The sequence below is a fragment of the Urocitellus parryii genome, assembly GCF_045843805.1.
Source record: "Urocitellus parryii isolate mUroPar1 chromosome 10 unlocalized genomic scaffold, mUroPar1.hap1 SUPER_10_unloc_3, whole genome shotgun sequence".
Lineage (NCBI taxonomy): Eukaryota > Metazoa > Chordata > Mammalia > Rodentia > Sciuridae > Urocitellus > Urocitellus parryii.
In genome coordinates, this window is record NW_027551756.1 from 235,013 (window position 1) to 257,133 (window position 22,121).

General features: G+C 37.7%; 1 protein-coding gene across 1 annotated transcript in view; it reads right to left on the reverse strand.

The window, feature by feature from the left end:
- Positions 1–242: 242 nt before the first annotated feature.
- The window catches only part of LOC144251243 (broad substrate specificity ATP-binding cassette transporter ABCG2-like), a 106,907-nt gene continuing 85,028 nt past the window's right edge, over positions 243–22,121 (reverse strand). Inside the window, 10 exon segments of the mRNA XM_077794269.1 lie at positions 243–423; positions 2,266–2,351; positions 3,028–3,117; positions 5,322–5,470; positions 7,171–7,295; positions 9,249–9,331; positions 10,151–10,395; positions 10,984–11,085; positions 15,621–15,772; positions 21,749–21,874. Of these exon segments, the coding sequence (XP_077650395.1) occupies positions 243–423; positions 2,266–2,351; positions 3,028–3,117; positions 5,322–5,470; positions 7,171–7,295; positions 9,249–9,331; positions 10,151–10,395; positions 10,984–11,085; positions 15,621–15,772; positions 21,749–21,874 (1,339 nt within the window).

A 22,121-nucleotide genomic window follows, 5' to 3' on the forward strand; every position in this document is an offset into this window, starting at 1 on the left:
ATTTAATTCTACTTTTCAGATCAATAAATTTGACTGGACTTCTTTACTGTTTGATGAGATGAGCTAATATAACAGGTCAGTTGTTTTGGCTTGGGTTCTTTCATGTGTAATTCAGTTTGTTGTGATTTTTGTGAATATTTTCTACTAAAAATATTTTTTTTCTGAACAACAGTATGCAGGCTACTGAGCAAAGGCAAAAATATCTGCATTGGTGAAATAAATTATGGTGTTCCTTTTTAATATTAGGGTAATTCATGGTAAATTAAAGGGGATTTTAAAAATCTTTTTTTAAGAAGTAACAATTTTAGGTAGGTAATTGCAAGAAGGATAGTAGTTATACAAGCCAAAGCCAGGTGATTCTTCCACAAGCTCCACGGAGATGGATCAATGCCTTGGAGTGTCAAGTATTCTTCACCAGTACATCTAAAATTCAACACAAAATTTCTGATTACATTTGTAGCATCTGTCAAGGTTTACTCAATATATTCACTATTTCTTTCTTGGAAGCCAATAAGTAACCAAATCGTATGAAATCATCACTTCATATATAATATTTATCATGGAGTGCTTAAAATTTTTCTAAATACTGTGCTAAGCACCTTGCACCTAATAAGTTAAGGAATTCCTAAAATAACCCAAGGGGTATAGGTATTACACACAGTTCAAAGAGGAGGATTCATTAATAAGGATTAATGAAGTTGGCCAAGTTTACAGTCACACAATGAACCAAGTTCTAGTCTCCTCAGATTCATTCCATTTCAAATTTATAATGCTACTCTTCTCAAAGGAAGTATTGATGAAGGAACTTTTCACCACTCCTAGTGGGTAAAAGCTCAGCTTTAACTGATGACACCTATAGACCCTACTGAGAGCATCAAAAGTTCCTTCTGGTTTGGCTCACCCACAGAATAGTTATCCAATAAACTCAGGCAAGAATTCTACAACTACAGATAGAGGAAACAAATGCTTCTAGGCAGTCAGGATCTGTCAGCTCTTGTACCATGATGGTAATAATCATCACAGACACTCCACTACAGAAAGATACCCAGGAATCAGACTTAGGTAGCACCTGAAACAAGATGGAGCATTCTTGCCACATGGTAGAAAAGTGGCTCTTAATAAAAAACACCTTGTGCAGTCATAATTATTGCCTGCTGCCATTCTTGTGCATCTCTTGGAATTCAGCCATTTCTAAAATATCCTTGACCTCTCTGTGCTATTAGAGGAGCTTCTTATTTTCTCTTATGTGAAGGATCCTTCTGTGAGCATGAAGGCTGTGGTAGCTTCTCCTTATGTGGTCTAATGTTTCCCGTCCATTTCATCCTGACTAATAGCCTGGCACTAACTTTTTGTCACAGAGACTATGCCCATCTCAAAACAAAAAGAGTGGGTAAGGAAAACTCCTCTTAGTAGAGGCTTTATCAATCATTAACAATAGGGTTTGCATTTTTACAAAGACTTAATTCTATATATTTGAAAAATCTAGGAGAGATTGAACATGCCAGATTCTCTTTTCCCTTGGTAATTTATCTGTTAAAGTCAAAGATAACAGCAATCATAGAAAACAAAAGTAGTATTAAAAATTAAAAATGAGATCTTCTAAATTGATTGAAATTTGCACTTCAGTTTTAAAGACATTATGCAAAAATAGATTTTCTTGTCAACAAACTGAAATATGTATTTCTTTCTCTAGTGGATATAGCCTTTGATAAGGAGTATACTGAGTCAATGTATAGACACACACACACACACACACACACACAACTATGCAGACTTTGATTTCCCATAAGTGTGAACAAAGAGAAGGGCCAGAATCTCAACAAAGCAACGTTAACCACTTTTATGCTACTGCTGCTCTTTGAGCTATTACTAATCTCCAAGGGATGGGCTCACTGGTAGCATAGAATCCAAGTGATCAGAGACTATGATCCTTCACTAAACTCTGAAAGCAATTAATTTCAAAATCAATAGTTCTGAAAAAATAAGAACTGAATCCCACAACTAAAACATCAGAACAATTTCTCAAAAGTCTCAAAACAAATATGTCTCCACATTAAACTTAAACACAATTTTATGTTCAATACAGAAATTGTATGGGTGTTCATCTATATTACTGTACAAGAACTCATATTTCAAGTGATACAACTTAGAATCAGGAAGTTTTGTTAGCCTTGAAAGGACTCAAATCAGCTTTAAACCTGGGGGCCTTTCTTAATCACATCATAGGAGTAATCAAACCCTTTGTGACATTGAACACAAACTTACATCACATAGGTGGAACAGCCACTGCTTTTTGTTGTATTGAGTCCTGGACAGAAGTTTTGTCCCAAAAATTCATTATACTGCAAAGCCTACAACAAGGGGGAACAGAAGTGAAACAGACCTGGATTCCAAAAGTTTCCCAGAAATTATCCCAATGATGTGAATTCTAATCTTAATTTTGTATTTACAGCATGTAAAAGTCTCATATTCACAGTCTATTTCCCACAAAATACCTTATTTTCCCTGGAAATCAAGAGGCCTAAGCTTGGGATGTTGCTTCCCATTGGCCAAGAAGTTATTACATCATCTCTTCCCAATTTTATAGTCCCATAAACACTACAACTAAAATAATACAGTGGTGATCAAAGGTAATGTTGATTTATGATAATTATGTTTTCCTCAAAACTAGTTGTAATTATGTGAGTTAGAAATTTGGTTATACATGGATGGACAGTAACTTTGGAGTTGATTGGCTTGCTAAAGCCAATACAGTTAAGAGTGTATTATGGTCTTATTTTTGCTTCTTCTACTTTCCCTAATTTCTCTACAACCTTCATCTTCCTCAAACAATGAGGTGATTGGGGAAAATCCCATGTGACTCCTGGAGTTTGTACTAACTGAGGCTAATAGGAGATTTTCAGTCATAAAAGGTAACTCCTGGATAGGACTCCTTCACTGCTCATGGTCAAAGCAATATGGATAGGCATTGTTTTTGTTGCATCCAGCTTGAGAATACATTTCCTATGACAGATGAGGACAACTTACCATATAACCATAGTGAGGGATACTTAAGTACTGAATCCATGACAGCCAAGGGGAAAAGTTTCCAAAATCCAGTGAAAAATTTATCAAAATCTACAAAAAAAAAAAAAGCAAAAACCATGAATCGGAACAAGACCAGTAATTTTATGAGAAATTCTAGATAAGTCTCTCCAAGAACTCTAGAATTTTCTATACACTTCTGCTAGGACCAACTCTTTCTTAAAATTTCTTCAACTTATTCTAGACAGTAAGCTTCATCCTTCATCCCTTGCATATCTATACCTCCACACAGCTAAGATAGTTTATGTATTAAAAAAAGGACAATATACCTATGCCGCAGTCTGGCTGGACAGAAAATCACGAGCCACTCAAGCAGGAACAAACTTTATTTTTTTAAAACTGCCGCCAATGCCCTGTACTGCCTGGGAAGATTGCTGACCCACTCCCGCAGCAATCTCCTGGAACCCCAGAGGAAGTTCCTCCCCTGGAATTCCCTCCTACTGCACTTCCCCAACCAATGGGAAGTCTCCAGGAGTCCTGTAGCAGGCCCAGGTGAACAGCAGGAGTCAAATATCCACATGAATGCAAATCTTAACATAATCATATCATCTCAATGGCTAGCTGTCGTCACCTTTCAACCAAAAATGCCATGCATCATATTACTTGGCTGTGGCTCTTAGCATACCTATAGTCTGTATTATACATTAATTTATTTGGGAGATTCAGGACAATATTATCTATATTATATTTTCCACTTATTTGGAAGATTTGTAATTATCAAGACTAAGTCCTCTAATTTTTCTATAACTGCACATAAAATAATACCAAGAAGTACAGTTATCCTTTGGTAGCCCAACGGTATTGGTTCAGGATATCTAGTCCACAGATACCAAAAATCTGCAGATGCTCAAGTCCCTTATTTTTAAAATGGCATAATATTTTCATGTAACCCACATACATTCTTTATGCATAAATAAAAATATAATGTGTTTTAAAAATCATTTTAATATTTCTTGATGCCTAATACAACATAAATACTATGCAAATAGTTCATATGAGTAGAGCAAAATGACAAAGAAATAAGCACATATACTCATTGTAGACATAATCTTTGCTTTGCATAGTATTGATCTGCAGTTGGTTGGATCTTTGAATGTGGATCCCACGGACATGAAGAGCTGATTTTACTGACTATTCAAATTATACTAAATCATATGTACCCAGTAAGGAACCTGACAGTCTAAGAACAATCCTAAGCATCACATGCCCTTTTCTACTTTCATACAACAGGTAATTTGTTATTCACAAGGGTCGAGACTATATATTCATTACATTAGGAATCATCTGGAGCTCAGAAAGGAGGCCTTAGAAAACCCAAACCCTAGACCTGATAAACAACATAGTGTGGTGAAATACAGCAGGAAACATAGTCAATCCCTCCATTTAAAGCTACCAGAAAGTAGTGTGGCAATGAAGATGCCAGGAAGGACTGCTGGAGACACACAAGAGACAGCTGTGAGGTGCACATAATTCTTGTCCTAACTGGCGTGAGGTACCCTGGGATATTCGGAGCAATGACAATGCTGTGGTTTTGTCTGCATGTGTTAAAACTGGACCTAACCAACTGCTTAGTATATAAGTCAGCATCTCCAAGTAAAATGTGATCCTGGGACTGATTTTTAAATTTCTACGTAGAAAACCTTACATAATAATTAATCATATCTTTTATTTGTTGTATGACAATGTAGAAACTATAAACAAGACATTGCTTTTTCAGTAATATACATTGATTTTTGCCAAATTTATACATGAAAGAATTAAACTTTGGCAAGAGCTTATGCTAATTATGTATCTTTGAAAGACAACTCCTCCTACTGTAGAAGAAAGGATGTGTGTATTAATAGGAGAACCACTCCTATTTGATGTCATTGTGTGGCAAAGGTTAGTAACTAGTTTCTGCTGATTCATCATTGTGAGTGCAAAATTTAAGGCATAAAAGATTAAAACTAAGGAATCATTAAAAGCAAAAGTAAGCAGAAAAATATTGATATAAAAAGCATCAGGAACCCATTAATAGGGTGACCTTGTACTATAAGTTTGGGATTTCCAGTGTTTTTATAAGTGCCAGGAGGAAAGTGGTACATTCTCTAATATAAACAGGATCTTAGTCCATGGCCTCCTGAAAGCATCTTAGGTCTATGCCCAGAATCCTCAAAGCAGGTTTTAAAGGACAGGTGAAAGAGTGGGAAGGAACAAGGGGAAAAATTCCCTCTCAGACAATCACAGTTCACACTCACCATCATCAATAGAAAATATAGTCCTAGAATTGTTGCTGTGAAAAAAATACTGTGAACTCCAATAGCAAGGATCAGGGAACCAGTTGAATAAGACACCATCAAAATGGTAAGCATCGTTATGAAGAAAGCCTTCACCCCTGGTTTCAATCCTTTGAAAGAAAAGAAAGGGTCAGTCTACCTGCCTAGGTTCCCATGTATTTGACACTTTTGTGTGTGTGTGTGTGTGTGTGTGTGTGTGTGTATATACACCCGTGCACAAATGACAGCATAATACTCCGAAAAATAATAGTATCAAGATGAAAAGTTGTCATCCAAGACCAAAATACCCAGGGACATTAATTGCATCGTTCACCACTGTATAACATTACCATACAGATTTATTACACTTTCTACCAAACCATTTTCCCATATAACACTGATGTTGCCCTATGTGTAATTTTGACCAATTCAGAATTGGTGAGGTGGACAGAGGCAACATATCTAGCCAAATTATACTGCCTTCTCCTATTAAAGAAAACACATCAACAGCACATCCATGTACCCAGACATCTCTACATTACTCACTGTCTGCTATAATGCATTTGTCAGAAAAAAAATCTGGGATCACAATTCTATATTTTTTATCTAACAATGGTTTTAATATATGGGAAGGAAAGAGAAAGAATCCATACGCTGAATACCCCTAGACACATCATACTACTCTGATTCAGATTGGAACCAAATGAAGTTTCTTCGACCACCTTATGAACTCTAATGAGTTAATGCTCACCTTACAATGTCTTACAATGTTGCAATTGCTGCAGAAACACCAATCAGGACTGTGGGGGAGGGGTTAGATTACATAATTAATTATTTATGAAACAACTTTTATTTCTAAACTGGAAGGTTTACACTTTCTCAGTGGTTCTTACTCTGCAGTGTATTGTCAAAAATAGATATTTCTGTGATGTGTGTATGTGTGCATGTGAGTGCATGAGAGAGAGAAAGAAATACATTTACATTCTTACAGCATGAGCCTTGGAAGAAGCCTGAGCATAATGCACGAATTAATGTGTCTATGGTCATTAAACAAGTATTCCTGTTAAATCCCTGTACTCAAAAGAAATCATCTTTCTTTAAATAGGGAAAAGGAGAGGGAGAATAAATATGTGTGTGTGTGTGTGTGTGTGTGTGTGTGCGCACGCATATGTGTATGTGTGTATATGGATTTTTTAGCTCTCTCTTTGTATCTCTAATACCTATTTATAGTTTTTCCATTTATATTTTATCTTTATGTAGAGGTATATGTACAGAGACACAGAGAAAAATTGAAAAGCAATAAATATCCCATTATCTCCAGCATAGTCTCAAATATGAAGGGATTCTTTCCATGTTTTTGTATGAATCACAGCATTTTACTGACATAAATTGTATTTATAGCTTTGAAAGTTCAGTTGAGTCCAGTACAGTGCCATACACCTGTTATCCCAGGAATTGGGTTGACCGAGAAAGGAGGAATCCAAGCTTAAGGCAAGCCTGAGCAAATTAGCAAAACCCTATCTCAAAATAGAAGTGTTAAAAAGGGCTGGAGATGTAACTCAATGGTAGACCACTTGTATAGCATGTGAGTGGCTCCAGGTTCAATCCTCAGTACTGCACACACACACAAGTAACAAATAAAAATAAAAGAATTTGTGTAGAACAGTATTGTCAACTGAACTACCATTTTAGAAAGTGAGGAATGAATACTTTCTCTACTGGCTTATGCCTTGATCTTTCATTTTGGAAACCATAAATATGTTTACAAAGAGAAATTAGTTTCCTTTCATTTGTAAGACTATGGACACATCCTCTTTATCTTGTTACTTACCTAACATGAAGTATACTGTACAAGTTAATAGAATAATTGTTAACAAACTCCTGGGTAGAAAATCAGATAACAGTTTTCCAAAGAAGTAAGAAGACACTCTGTAGTATCCACTGATGTACTCTTGTCTGCAGAACAAAAACACATACCATACATCCCAGATTAGCCCAGGAAGGCACAGCCCAGAAGAGTCTCTGCTCTGCAGACTCCTGCTGCCACCAGGTCTGACACTGCAGATGTCCAAGGGTTGTAGGTGACCCCCACCTCCATGTCATTCTCCACTTCAGGTGCAGCCTCCCTGGAGCATCAGCCCCCCAAGGCTCTTGCTGGGATCCTCTCATGACAGCACTCCTCCTGTGCTGCCCACTCTGGCCCACATCACCCCTCCAGGGACAGAGTCTGCATCTCCTCACTTTCCTCAGAGGCTATATTTGTCCTTTGACCTGGGTTCTGCTTGAAGAGCAAAACATCAGGGGCTAATCTCAGTGATAACAAAGGCTTTTCTTCTCCCCACTTATGATTGTGACAAAGGTGGCTTTATTATTCTCCAAGGCCCTAGAAGCAGGTGCAGTTTCCTAAACTCCTTTTACTTTATTTATTTTTATTTTTATTTTTTTTAGTTGTAGTTGGACACATTACCTTTATTTTATTTATTCATTTTTATGTGGTGCTGAGGATGGAACCCAGGGCCTTGAATGTGCTAGGAGAGCGCTCTAGCGCTGAGCTACAATCCCAGCCCTCTCCTTTTACTTTTGCTACTCTCATGATTAAAAAGAAGAAAAAAGACTTCTTCCTTCAATGATCATGTCTTTCAACAATACCCCCTTTCAGATACTAAATCCTCATCTTTCCTCTTCTTCACATGGATTTCCTGTATTTTCAAACTCTTCCACCACTGTCTTCATTCCTTCCCTCTCTGATGATTGCTATCCTTGGTGCATATGTAAGCACAGGCAAATCTCCTTTATATTTGAAAATCTCAAGAGAAAAACTGAACCTTTTCTTTTTTTCCTTTGATTTATTCCATTCTTAAATCCACTGAAGGCTGCACACCTTCAATTCTTTGTCAGCTTTATTTACTACTGCTAATTTGCTGATTAACCCACCACTACAATTCTACCTAGCTCCTCAAAATGTTCTTGCTAGAGTCATCTTGATTTGTTATATTCTAGAAACAAAAAGATAATTTCAGCCCCTCTATTACTTGCTTTCTCTGAAGCACTGGAATTTGCTGACTACACCTCACCCCAAAACTCACTCTTCCTTTGGCAGGAGGCCCCATACACTTGACTTTCTACCCTGTTCATTTTTTTTTCAGTTAATACTGGTTATCTCTGCACATACTTTGAAAGCTCATACTGTACATAATAGGTATATAGGATTTGTATTCGTCCTTTAAACAAATCAACATATGAAAGAAAAGAAAAATACTGATATTCTCCCAATCAGATCCTTGATCCAATTATGGATATCACCAATTTAGTCAACAGACATCAAGCTCCTTCCTAAAATAGAGATCTACTCACATAAAGAGCTTCTTCTCAAGTGCAAAGGTCTTCTTTGTTGACAGGTTGGGTAAACACTGAAAGCCAATTAGCAGACAGAGTGTCCAGGTCCTGCCAGGACAGAACAAAAACAAAAGAACCATAGTTTTTTTCCATAAAAAAGAAAGAAAGGGAGAAGAAAAAATTACTATTCTGGTTAAAAGAGAGAGGAAGAATGACCCCATGAGGTCTCTCCTTGTGTAGGGTATAGAAATTCTGTGTGGGAAGACAAAAAAAAAAACATTCTGTGGTTGGATATTGGCTATAGTTGCACAATGATCAGGTGCTTGATGCACTAAACAGTAAATGTACATTCAAAAAGGGTTAAAAGGGTAAAATTTATGACGTATACAGTTCAACAATAAATAGATACAAATATATATGAAAAATAAAATTAGTTTTTTCACTCATTTTTCAATGCATGAACACATCCTACCCACAATGAATAAAATGTTTACTCAATACTTATACTCAAAAAAATATGAAATGGATTTTTCCATGCTTGAAAAAAAACAGCATTGATTCAAATTTACTTACCTAATCTGGATTTCGGTGCAATCATTTTTTAGGTGAAGGAGAATAGAACTCATAACCAGTCCACCTATGATTGTGGTAATGATCTTTTTAAAAAAGTAAAATGAAAAAGATAAAGAAAATAGTTTTAATTAGAAGTGAAAAATGTACACCATTTATAATAAAATATACAGCTTCATAATCAGATTTCACCACTGAGATAAACAATTTACATGGCTTGGCCAAAGTCTCTGAGAGAATCAGAATACAGTGCACACTATTACACTACTTTCTAAATTAAATTGAACACTAACCTGTTTTTGTTGAATTGAGAGAATAACAGAGCAGATTGTTGGAATGGCCAAAGACTCCTCTCAGTGTCTACCAAGTATTCCCAGTTCAGGGCCCAGTTCAGGAGCGGGACTTATGAATGTCCTACAACATAGTAGCAAAGCAATGCAGGCACCTGGCAAAGTTGATCTGGGAACAAATTAAAGTCCACGAAGCTAAGAGGGATGACTTCAACTGAGCTCTCAACTCTTCTGCCAGGAAACATGCACATTTTCCACCTGCCCATTTTCCATAATCAGGATTGCAACCAGGATCTCACATATGCAAGGCAAATATGCTCATACTGAGCCACATCCCCAGCACTTTTTGTTTTGCATAGGGTCTTGCTACATTGCCCAGGTTTGTCTCTAACTTGTGATCCTCCTACCTCAGCCTCCTGAGTAGCTGGGAATACAGGTATGTATCAACATATTAGGCAACTATTTTATACTTTAAGAAGTTTCAAGTGAAAATTCTTACATTAGAAATAAGAAAAAGAAAAGAAAATACTCATAATTCTTAAGTAGACTGTATCAGAACCCAATTGCTCCCACATAAGAATCTCACAGTAAAATGAAAAGAATCTTTCAGATTACCCTCTCTATAGAGGTCCTGTAATTAGGCAGCAAGTTTTTGAATGAACGCCAGGAAATCCATCTGAGTTGGTGACAGAAGGAGGTGATGTAGGTGGTTTCCATGAAGGCTGGTCTCCTCTCCTTAAGACCACCTGAGTGTTCTTCTAATTCAGCTTTTGTGTCTTTGTACAGGGAGGAGTTAGCATAAAACTCAGCTAATGTTTTTGTAACTGTTTTTTTCTCTCTTAGGAAGTTCTTCATTGTGGCTGACTTTAGAAGAAAAATAGATAAAGAAGGGAAATATTATTAGCAGACAAGAACTGACTTAACCCAATTTTCTGTGACTCATTTATGAGATAACAATTTTATTCTAAAGCTATCACGAGTGTTGTCATTGATGTAAACATTAGTAAACACAGCTAATTGGCCAGATTCTGCCATAATCATATGGATAGAAAAAACTCACTCAAACTTTCCCTAACAATTTGGATCTCAGTTCTTGAAATAGACTTCTTACCACAAAGAGTTATATTTCTTCGTATAAAAACTTGTCCTTATTTTCTACTAGGAGAAAATACATAAAGTACCAAATTTTTATTATAAAAGTACAATAAATAATAAGCAAATTTATTTTTAGTGAATTTTCCTCTTACAATAACAGCATCATATAATTGCTCATTCATAAATTGAATATAAAACACAGCACTCATTGACAATAAAGTCTATCTATTGGCTGGCATCAGAACATGGCATAAACATGAATTCACAAAGCTAAGTTTTAATGAGCCACCACATTGCTAAGCTTTGGTCAAACCAATTAGGGAAATATCTGTGAATCTAAAAGATTCACATACCTTCATGGTCTTCTTCCTCTCTGTTTAATATCACAGAGGAAATTCCATAAATGACATCCAGGAAGAAGTCAGCAGGGTCATTGTGGGGCTCACAGGAATAACCTGTAAAAGGAGATACCCCAAGAACTCAGTGTGATGGTCTTGGAATGTAAACAGGTCTCCTTTCCAGAGGGTGATGGAGGTGAGGCTAGGGAAGACAGAATCTTAAAGTTTTCTCCCTCCTCTTCTTGCTCTCTTCTCACCTCACAAACTTGTACTTTCTTTCATCCTATTCATTCATACAGACTTTCAACAATATTCTATCTGCCAGCAATACATGTGTGAGTATCATAAATCATGAAACTCGAACAGCTATCAATATGCTCTGGTGCTTCCCAGTACTAAGCTTAGTACTTCCCAGTAAACTTAGTACTTCCCAGTACTAAACTTTAGTACTTCCAAGTACTAAAACTAGGTCCAGAAAAAAAGTATTAAAGGCCTGGGTACAGTATGTTTTTGAGTTCACGTAGGGACTGCTGAAACTTCCCTGTGCATGCAGCAATGACTGCTTCTCTGCCTACTGAATTTGGAGGTGCAAATGATCATCTCACATGCTGCCATATTCCAAATATGGAGCAGCATTCTTGAGAACATGACCAGCAGGTTATACCTGAACTGCCAACTCAGCTTCTTTTGGCACAATCATCTGAAGAGAGCCTGAAGTCTGACTCTCAAATTCATCTCCACTGGACTCTCCAGACTCATACATGCTTGGTTAGATTTATTCTATTTAATTTTTCAAATAGTTTGTTAGTTGTTGATGGACTTTTATTTATTTATTTACTTATTTACTTATGATGCTGAGAATTGAACTCCATGCCTAACACACTCTACCACTGAGCCACAACCTAAGCCCAGGTTATATTTAAATGACAGAGATTAAAATAAACAAATAAAAAATTAGCTAGTGAGTATTCACTACTGCATTTGGAGTCATGGAGAAACACGTATGATCATCTCCAAATGTCTTTAAATAGATTTTTGGAGCCATTTTTAAAAAACACATAATTCAATATGAAATAGAACCAGGCAGCTCAGAAACATTGGATCATTAAAAATGAATTTAGAACCACACATTCTATTGACTATTATTCACACCCATTCAAGTCATAAATCTTAAATATAATGTTTCTAGAAGGTGATATAGCATTTTCATGAGCCCTCATCAAGGCAGAGCAAGATCACTACCAAGTCAACATAGAAAAACCACAATTGGTTCTATGATCAAGAAGAAAGTAATACTGGTACTTTCCAAAAATATTGAAATGACAGAATAACTAGATGACAGTACAACCAGTTAAATAATGAACTTTCAGGAAAAGACCATTGTTAGGGTTTGAATCTGAAGTATTTCCTTCCCCAGATTCATATGTTTAGTACTTGGGCCCCAATGTAGCAATGTTGGGAGGTGGGACTTTTAGAAAATGATTGGCTCATGAGGACTATAATCTCCTTAGTGAATTAATACATGTGATTAATTAAAAATATGAATAAATTACTGGAAGATGGGACCTAGATGGAGGAAGTTGGTGAGTGGGGCCATCTCCTTAAAGGTTTTATGTTTCCCTTGCCCCCCCTCTCATTCTACTTCCTGGATGTCTTGAGCTAAGCAGCTTTCCTGTGCCATGTCCTTCTGCCATGAGGTTCTGCCTTATCACAGTCCCAAAGAAATGGAGCCACCTGAAGGTGAACTGAAACCTCTGGAATCATTAGTCAAAATAAATCTTTCCTCATCAAAGTTGATTTTCTCATGTATTTATCATAGTGATGAAAAGTCGACTATCAGAAAATATGTACCAAGAAGAGGAGTCATTGCTGTGACTGTGCCTACCCATGTGGTTAAGAAGCCTTTGGAAGTGATTTGCAGGAGAAATCTGAAAAGGTTTGGTGATGACAGCTACAGAAGCCTTAAGATATTTTAAACAGAGCTTATTGAACAATTCTGGTGGGAGGTCAAAAGACCAGAATGCCCATAGGAATGCAGACAGTAAAGATTACATTCATGAGTTTCAGATGGAAGTGAGGATTCTTTGGGGAACCGGACTGGAGGCCATTAGTAATACATCCTGGCAAAGAACATGTCTACACTTTTCCATGTCCTTAGGCTTTGTATGAAGTTGAATTTAAATGTGATGGACTAATTAATCTGGTGGAGGAAATTTCAGTGCAGCAAAGCATTTTGATCTGTTTGACTATCTTTATAATAAAAATCAGGACTAAATATCAGAGCAGAAAGATTTTGAAAATTTTGCAGTTTGGCCAGAATTTAGCATGACTAAAAGCAAAACAAGTACTTCTCATAGTGACAATAGGAGAGATGCCTTGAGGCATTCAGGAATTGACCAACCTGCATAACAGGCTCAAGTGTGTACAAATGAAAACATGTTGAAAGACTTTAAGAAGAGTCCTTAGCACAGGGGTGCCTAAGAAGGTCTTTCCCTAGGATTCCTTTCACCCTGTGGTATAGGTTGGATGTGAGGTGTCCCCCAAAGGCTCACATGTGAGATAATGCAAGAAGGTTCAGAGGAGAAATGTTGGGTTGTGAGAGTGTTAACTCAATCAGTGATTAATCCCCTGAAAGGAATTAACTGAGAGGTAAGTGAAGTGGTAGGGAGCTGCTGGAAGAGGTGGGAATTGGAGGCGTGGCTTTTCTATCTGGCACGTGAAGACCTCTATCTGCTTACTGATCATCTTGTGAACTGGTTCCCTCTGCCACACTCTTCTGATGTTCTGCCTCATCTTGAGCCCGGAGGAAAGGAGTCTGCTGTCTATCCATTGAGACCTATGAAACTGTGAGCCCAAAATAAACTTTTCCTCCTCTACAATTGTGCTGATTAGGTCTTTTGGTTGCAGTGGTGAAAAAGCTAACTAAAACACCCTGCTTAGCTGCGCATGCATTCAGAACTACTGCAACCATGGTTCAAGAGGTCCAGAATAGAGCTGTGCCTGGCTGTACAGTTTGCTATTATCCACATGAGGCTGGTTTTGCAGGAATGCAGGATGCTAGAGTTAGGGGAGTCTCTCAGACTTCAACAGAGAGTTTAAATGAAGGCCTGAGAACCAGATAGTGTGTTTCAGAGTTGGAATCCCTGAAGGTGAACCCTGAGAAGGCAAAGTGTGAAACTTTGAGAGTGAAGCAAATGATGCAGTGGAATTCCAGGGAATTAAGAGATCCCTAGAATGTAGAATTTCTCCCAAGGAAAGCTGCAGACTAGGAACAGAACCAGAAGAAGGAGCCATAGGGGTTACAACCAGTAAGGACAGAGGTGGAGGGGCTTCCCCAGCCCTAAGAGCCCAGATCTTGCTACCATTGTCTCAGAAGCTAAACGTGGACCTACAGAATTTAATATTTTCACTGCTTTGGTCCAATCCCTTCATTCTATGTCCTTATTTCTCCCTTTTAGAATGGAAGGTTTACTCTGGCATTATACGTTGGAAGCATAGAACTTTTATATATATATATATATATATATATATATGTGTGTGTGTGTGTGTGTGTGTGTGTGTGTGTGTGTGTGTGTGTACAGCTAAGGTTTTGTCTTGAATCTCAGAGGAGACATTGAAATTAGACTTTTGAGACCTGGTAGAACTGTTAAGACTATGGGGATTCTTGGGACTGAATGCATTTTGCACTATGAGACAGGCATGAGTTTCTTGGGACCAGGGTAGAAATTTATGGTTGGCATATGAAGTGTCCCACAAAGATTCCTGTGTACAAGGCTTGGTCCTCAGTGGAAAAATGTCCAGAGGCGGGCTTTTAAGAAACAATTGGATATAAAAGTTCTAACTTCATGTGGATTAATCCATCTGATGTATTAATAATTCCAATTACTCCTATTGGGAGGTGGGACCTAGTTGGAGGAAATAGGTCACTGGTAGCATGCCATGGGAGGATCTGAAATTTCATTCCCTTCCCCTCCCCTCCCTACCTCTCCCCTCCTCTCTGGTCATCATTGTCCCTCCTCTTCCTCCTCCTCCTCCTCCTCCTCCTCTTCCTCCTCCTCCTCCTCCTCTTCCTCCTCCTCTCTTCTCTCTCCCTCTCCCTCTCCCTCTCCTTTTCTCTCTCCCTCTCCCTCTCCCTTTCTCTCTCTCCCTCTTTCTCACTCCCTTTCTGCTTCCTAGCAGCCATGAACTGAGCAACATTCCTCTACCATATTCTTCCTCATGAGATTCTTCCTTGTCTCAGCTCAGGTCCAAAGCAATGGAGCCAGCTGACCATGGACAGAAATCTCTGAAACTGTGAGCCAAAATAAATTATCTTTTTATAAGTTGTTTTTCTCAGGTGTCTTGTCACAACAATGGAAATCTGACTACCAATCAATGATCACTAAGAATCATAACAGACAGGTCCAGTAAAAATACTCAGATGCACACACACATGCATACTCAGATAGGAGAGGAAAAAGAAAGAGACCTAAAAATCAAGCAAGCACTGCCAAAATGAAGAAAAATTCTGGCACCAAAGTAACCAAAGATGTTTTAGGGAGGTGGAATCCCAGGTACCTCTATATTATCAAGCAGCACTCCTGTGGACTCCTCTGCTCTCTCCCAACATAGGATGAATGAAGGATCAAGTACATGCAAACAGTCTACTATACCTGCTGATGAGAAGTACTCCAAAGCCTTCTGTGCAGGACCATTGTACATTAATTTTCCTGAAGCCGAGATGGTGAGGCTGTCAAACAGCTTGAAGATGAAATAGTGAGGTCTATGAATAGAGAAGATAACCGTTCGTCCCTGCTGAGAAATCCTAAGTTAAAAGGGAAAACAATGAATCATTAAGTATATGAATCCTGAATTTCTTGGTAAAATATTTTATTTTTGCTATTAGACCATTTGTTCCCAGTTCCACTTGATTTTCTCTTATGGAGTTCTCATCTCATTTTATATTATCTACATGATTACTGGGGAAATGAAATTCAATATTTTTATTAAAAACACTAGGACATGGGCTGGGGATGTGGCTCAAGCGGTAGCTCACCTGGCATGTGCAGGGTGCTGGGTTCGAACCTCAGCACCACATAAAAATAAAGATGTTGTGTCCACCGAAAACTAAAAAATAAATATTAAAAATTCTCTCTCTCTCTCTCTCTCTCTCTCTCTCTCTCTCAAAAAAAAAAAAAAAACTGGACTTCTTAAAGGATTGTGAATCAACAGTCTGGAATCTACTATAAAGATTCCTAGATAGTCTTCCAAGATTTTGAATTAAGATCTCAGGGTGGGTACAGGGATTAATTTTTATTTTTTTATTTTTTTGTACCTGGGATTGAATCCAGGGGTGCTTAACCAGTTAGTCCACTTTTATTTTGTATTTAGAGACACAGTCTTATTAAGTTGTTTTGGGCCTTGTTAAGTTGCTGAGGCTGGTTTTGAATTGTTATCCTCCTGCTTCAGCCACCTGAGCTGCTGGGATTATAGGCATGGGCCACTGCACCTGGCAGGAGTCCATATTTTTAAGAAGCAGCCCAGGTAATCTGTAAGTACACTTGAGTTTGAGAACTAGTTATAGAGTAAATATTATTAAAGGTGTCATATGATAAATTCTCCTTGATCATTTATATCGTTTAGGTTTAATTTTCATTCTTCTAAACTGATAAAACAATTAACATTACTATGTGTTTGCTAAATGCTTTAGAAATAGCCAGGTTTTCATGTTCACAATATTGTTATAAGGCAGTTCTGATATAATTATTTTCTTCTTTTTACATTTCAGGCTTAACGTTCAAGCAGATGATCAAAGGGTCATCGAATGCTAGGGAAAAAACTTTGAATTTGATTTCTGGTTTAATTCTACAGTATAAGCAGTGCTAAACTTCCTTTACAAAGGAGTTATAGCTTATGGGTAGAAGACACAATGACAAAATCACTGTTAAAAAACTATATTTAAAATACTTTAGGGACCAGGCATAAAGGTACATGCTTTTAATCCTAGGTATTCAGGAGGGTAAGGAAGGAGGATTGCAAATTTGAGGCAAACCTGGGAAATTGAGTGAGACCCTGTCTTAAAAAAAAGAAAACAAAAATTAAAAGAACTGGAGATATATTTCAGTGGTAGAGCACCCCAAAGTTCAAACTTTAGTACTGAAAAAAATTATGAGAAGACAGCTTGAATATGCATACTTGAGAAGCACCTAGTATATGCTAAGTGTGTGTGGAAAGATGCTTTGCCTCAAAGATAATCAGGCCAGTAGGCCAATAATTTCAGTACAATGGGAAACAGAATTAGATGAGGGTTCCATTTAAGCAAAATAGGAGACTTACAACCCATTATGAAGATAATACTAGTAGAACATCAAAAGTCTCAACAGGAGTCATCTAAGAATAGAAGACAGCTCATTCTTGAAGAACAAAATAAACAAAGCATGGAATTTAAAAAAAAATGCTTATTTTGGAAACTAAAAGAAGCTCTTTTTTATAAAGCAGGACTTATGTGTGTGTGTATGTGTGTATTTGTTTGTTAGTGAGATATTAGATGTTGGATGAAGAAAATAACTAAAGAGATCACAAAAAAAAAGGGGGAGGATTAAGTCTTCACTCAAAAAACACAACTGTAGCCAGCAGGTAATAGGGAGCTGGACTAGAAGCAGGAAGCATAATTGCATGACAGCCCTGCTTCCCAAAATGTTGTCTGAGGACCAGTGGCAACGTTATCAGAATCCCCTGTTTGATTATCCTGTGGAGAATCTTAGGCTCTATATCAGACTAAAGAAATAGAATATGCATTATAACTAGATCATTGATGATAAGAATACACATAAGTCATTTAGAATGACCAGTTAGAGCTCCCTGCAGTAGGCAGCATGCTTGTGTGCTATGTAGTGCAAAGCATAAAGAAAGCAGTTGTATATTTTGTATCAATCCATCATTTGCTAATAAACATCATTAACATATTTCTAAATAATAAAAATATCCTGGGTATACTCTGAAATGGTACCAGAATGCTAGACCCATAACTTGGCATCTTCACTTTTATGTGCACTTTACAATTCAAAATGAAGATGCTTAATTATCCATCTTTGCATCTTTCTGTTTCTTCTCTGCTAGCACAGAACCTTGCTTATGGGGGCATGGGCACCAGAGGAAGTGACCTAGTGATAGAGAGGGTGAGCCATGAAGGTGGTGTGTCTGGTAGCTTAATATATGAAGCAGAGGGGTTCCAGAGGTGGTAGACCAAATCAGTGGGAGACTGATTGCATTAAACAATTAAATTACTTAACTGAGAAAATAAGCAAATATATTGAGATAATGGGCCATATCTCTCACTGTCTAAAGTGACTTGCAAAGATTGAAAGGACAAAATTTAAAATAACACTGAAGGGGGCTAGGGCTGTAGCTCTGTGGCAGAGCACTTGCCCAGCATGAGTGAGGCACTGGGTGTGACCCTTAGAACCACATAAAAATAAACAAATAAAATAAAGGATAGCTGTCCATCTACAACTAAAAAATATTTTAAAACACACTGAATTGTTAGATTGGAATTAGGAATGTTATTATGAATTCATGGGATTTTAATGATAACATTAAATGCTAAAAGAAATATCAACATTTACAGATGTATGTTTATTTGTGACTATCAGAAATTCACATGTAGGTGTTGGTAATGTTGCTCAGTGGTAGATTGGGTACATACAATGTGCAAATCACACAGAGACTCATAAATGCACATGTAAGTATATTTATAATTATTATCTGAACAAATAAAATATAGAATCAAATTTCTACTTTATATGTGTGTATACACACACACTTAAACATGTATATTTCCTAGATTTGTCTACTAAAGGCAATGCTACTAGAAGCTAAGCCACTCCAATAGTAGTAAGTGCACTAAACAACCAGATCTTGGTTTCTAACCAAGGGCACCTTCTACAAATGGCTGATATAGTACAACATGAGCATGGAACATCATAATGACCACAAAGAAAAGAAATGCTGGACAAATTATTAGGGAGAAGTCAAAGGAACACAAAAGCCACATTGAATGAACTCTAAGAGGCCCAATCAGGATCAACTTGATCACTAAAACAGGGAGTAATAGAGATTCCGACTAAGTGAATCATATGGGAAATGAATAGGGAAGAAGAAAAACCTCTTTCTTAGATACGCTGTCAACAATTACATGTTAGGCAGCTACCACAAGAGCAGGAGATTTGGGTTCATCTAAAATTGGTGGGGGACATTTGATGAGGAACAGAATTTGGCATTAAATAGTTTATTTTATTTCCAAATAATATACTAATCAATTCCAGTGTGGGGAAAACAGTAATTTATCAGAAGAGAAGTCCAGCAGACACCAATGTGATCAGATGATGGAGGTGTACACCAGCTGTGGTGGGTGAAGCTCAGGTGTGTTATACTGGGAACTCAGCATGGTTTCATGCCTGAGTCAGCCTAAGCAACTGTAATAGACCATCAGAAGGTCATTCATGAAATGTCCTAATTCAACCACATGAGAGCCAGAGAAAGACTGAGCATCTTTTCCAGATTAGAGGATAAAAAAATGAAACATCCAGAAAATACGTGTTTCTTCAGAATCCTGAGAGAGGAAGAAAGCAAAGTGAGCTCATGACATCTGATTGGAGTAGAAGGACTCAATAATTGTGAAGCTGTCATTGTTAAGTTCCTCACTGGGAGGTTGATATGGTACAGTGTCTTTATATCTTGGAGTTTAAACTAAGGAGTATTCAGTAGTGATAGAGGATGATGTAAAGTAAAAAATCTATGTAATGGTGAGCAGAGACAGGGAGGGCAAGAAAATGCAGTAAAATGTAACAATTGGAGAGTCTAGGAGAGGAGAGTGGATTTTATTTGTAATATTCTTGGAGCCATCTTATAATTTTGAAATTATTTTTTATACTTTCAAATAAGTTTAAAAGTTAACTTTTGAAATGTTGTTTCCTATAAACTTTCCTGTCACAGTCTTGCATTTTTTTTTCTTTTTGTTATTGGGAATTGAACTCAAGGGCACTTAACCACTGAGCCACATCCCTAGTCCTTTTTTGTATTATATTTAGAGACAGGTCTCACTGAGTTACTTAGAGCCTCACTAAATTGCTGAGGTTGGCTTTGAACTCATGACCCTCCTGCCGCAGCATCCAAGATGCTGGGATTACAGACATATGCCACCATGCCCACAGTTCTCACTTCTTTTTTTAAGAGAGAAAGAGAGAGAGAGAGAGAGAGAGAGAGAGAGAGAGAGAGAGAGAGAGAGAGAGAGAGAGAATTGAACCCGGGCCGCACGCATGCCAGGTGAGCACACTACTGCTTGAACCACATCCCCAGCCCCAGTTCTCACTTCTTAATAAAAGCTATTGTCATTTCGTTTGCTTCATTCTTCCTCTTAATCAGGACCCAAATCTCAGGCATCATTCTCTCAATTCTCAAAGCCCAGGTCCACTTCCCAAACTGATTGTTTTTTCCAGCCTCAAACAGATTCAGAACCTGTGCTCCTCACCACTGCAGCATGGGCACCTTAGTCCAGACCCCATCCTGCCTCAACAGTTCCTTCTTAGAGTCCTTCACTCATCCTATCCGAACTTCACAGCCTTCCCTATAGCCATTGCCCTGCTCTAATATGCTCAAAATGCTTCCATTAGTCTTTTGTGTTAAGTGCAAGGTAATCAAACTAGATTTAAATGGGTCTGTTTTCCAAAATCAGATTCTCAGTAACCAATCATAAGAGCTCTATATTACCTGAGTCGCATTACAAGGAAGGCCCTCTGTTTAACCCCTTAAGGAAAGTAACTTTCTAATAACCTATCTGCTATATATTCTCTTCTTTCTTCTGCCCTTTTCTTCCTATAAAGCCAACCCCCTTTGCTCAGTTCATTGAGCATTCATTGTTCCCAATTCTAGAATGGCAAATGAAAGCTTGTTGTATCTTTAATAAGACAAAAAATGACCCCATGTCCCCAGCAAAAAGAATAGAAAGCCATATATTTAACACTGGCCTAGGAGACCTAGGCCAGCCCAACGTCATCTCACATCATTTCTAACTGTGAATGGCTGAATTCTGGCTTTTCCAAAATTCACATATTAAAGTCCTAACCCCCTGTATCTCAGAATGTGGCTACTTTTAGAGATAAGAGTCTTCAAATTGGTCATTATGATTGCATGAGAACCTTGAAGGTCCTCATCTCATTGGTGTCCAGTTAAGAGGAGATTAGAAACAGGAACAGAGGGAGAAGATGGTCATCTACAAGCCAATAAGAGAGGCCTTGGAGGAAACAACCTTGTGGAACATCTTAATATCAACTTTCAGCCTCCAGAGCTAGAAGAAAATTAATTTCTGTTGTTTGCCTCCAGTCTGTGGTATTTTGTTTTTACACCAAAATCACCCAGTTTCCTCTCCCCTTATCTACTAGGTTCTGTCTCTGTGGTCTCTCTGATATTCCACACACACCAGGAATGCTCTTGCTCAGGGCCACTGGCTGCTCCTTCCACCCAGAACTCTTTTCTGCAGATACATCACATCTCACTCCAGCTCACCTGTCACATGCTTGTGGTCTTCCCTGACCCTCCTGCTATTTAAAACAGCTTCCCAACCCCATTACCACTTTCCTTCCCTACACTCTTATTTCATCAATCTTGATAACATTTCTTTGTTTGTTTATAATTTCCCTCTAACAAAGAAGTAAGAAAGACTGCGATGTATTCTGATTTCCCTGAACCAAGAATATCTGGTAAACAGAAGTAATCATATATTGAATAAATGAAAGAACTTTACCTTTTCAGGAGCAAAAGAATGGCAGTTGTAGTGCTCAAATCTAAACCAGTTGTTGGTTTATCCAAGAACAAGATGGGAGGATCTGTGATAAGCTCCATTGCTATCCTGGTCCTTTTTCTTTCTCCCCTAGATAAAACCCAAAGCAAAGATTATTACATTATCAATAAGAATGGCACAGTCAGTATGATTGTTGAACAGTCCTGACAGAAATACTTTATCTCATTGTCCTAATTATTGTGAGCAACAAATAAATGAACATGGGGGAGAATAAAGAAGTTTATCTTAAAAGTGAATAAACTGAGGGTCAGAGCAGAGCTGCTAAGTAAGTGCCGAGACTGGCTGTGAAGCCCATGCTTTGAACAGTCCTGTATGT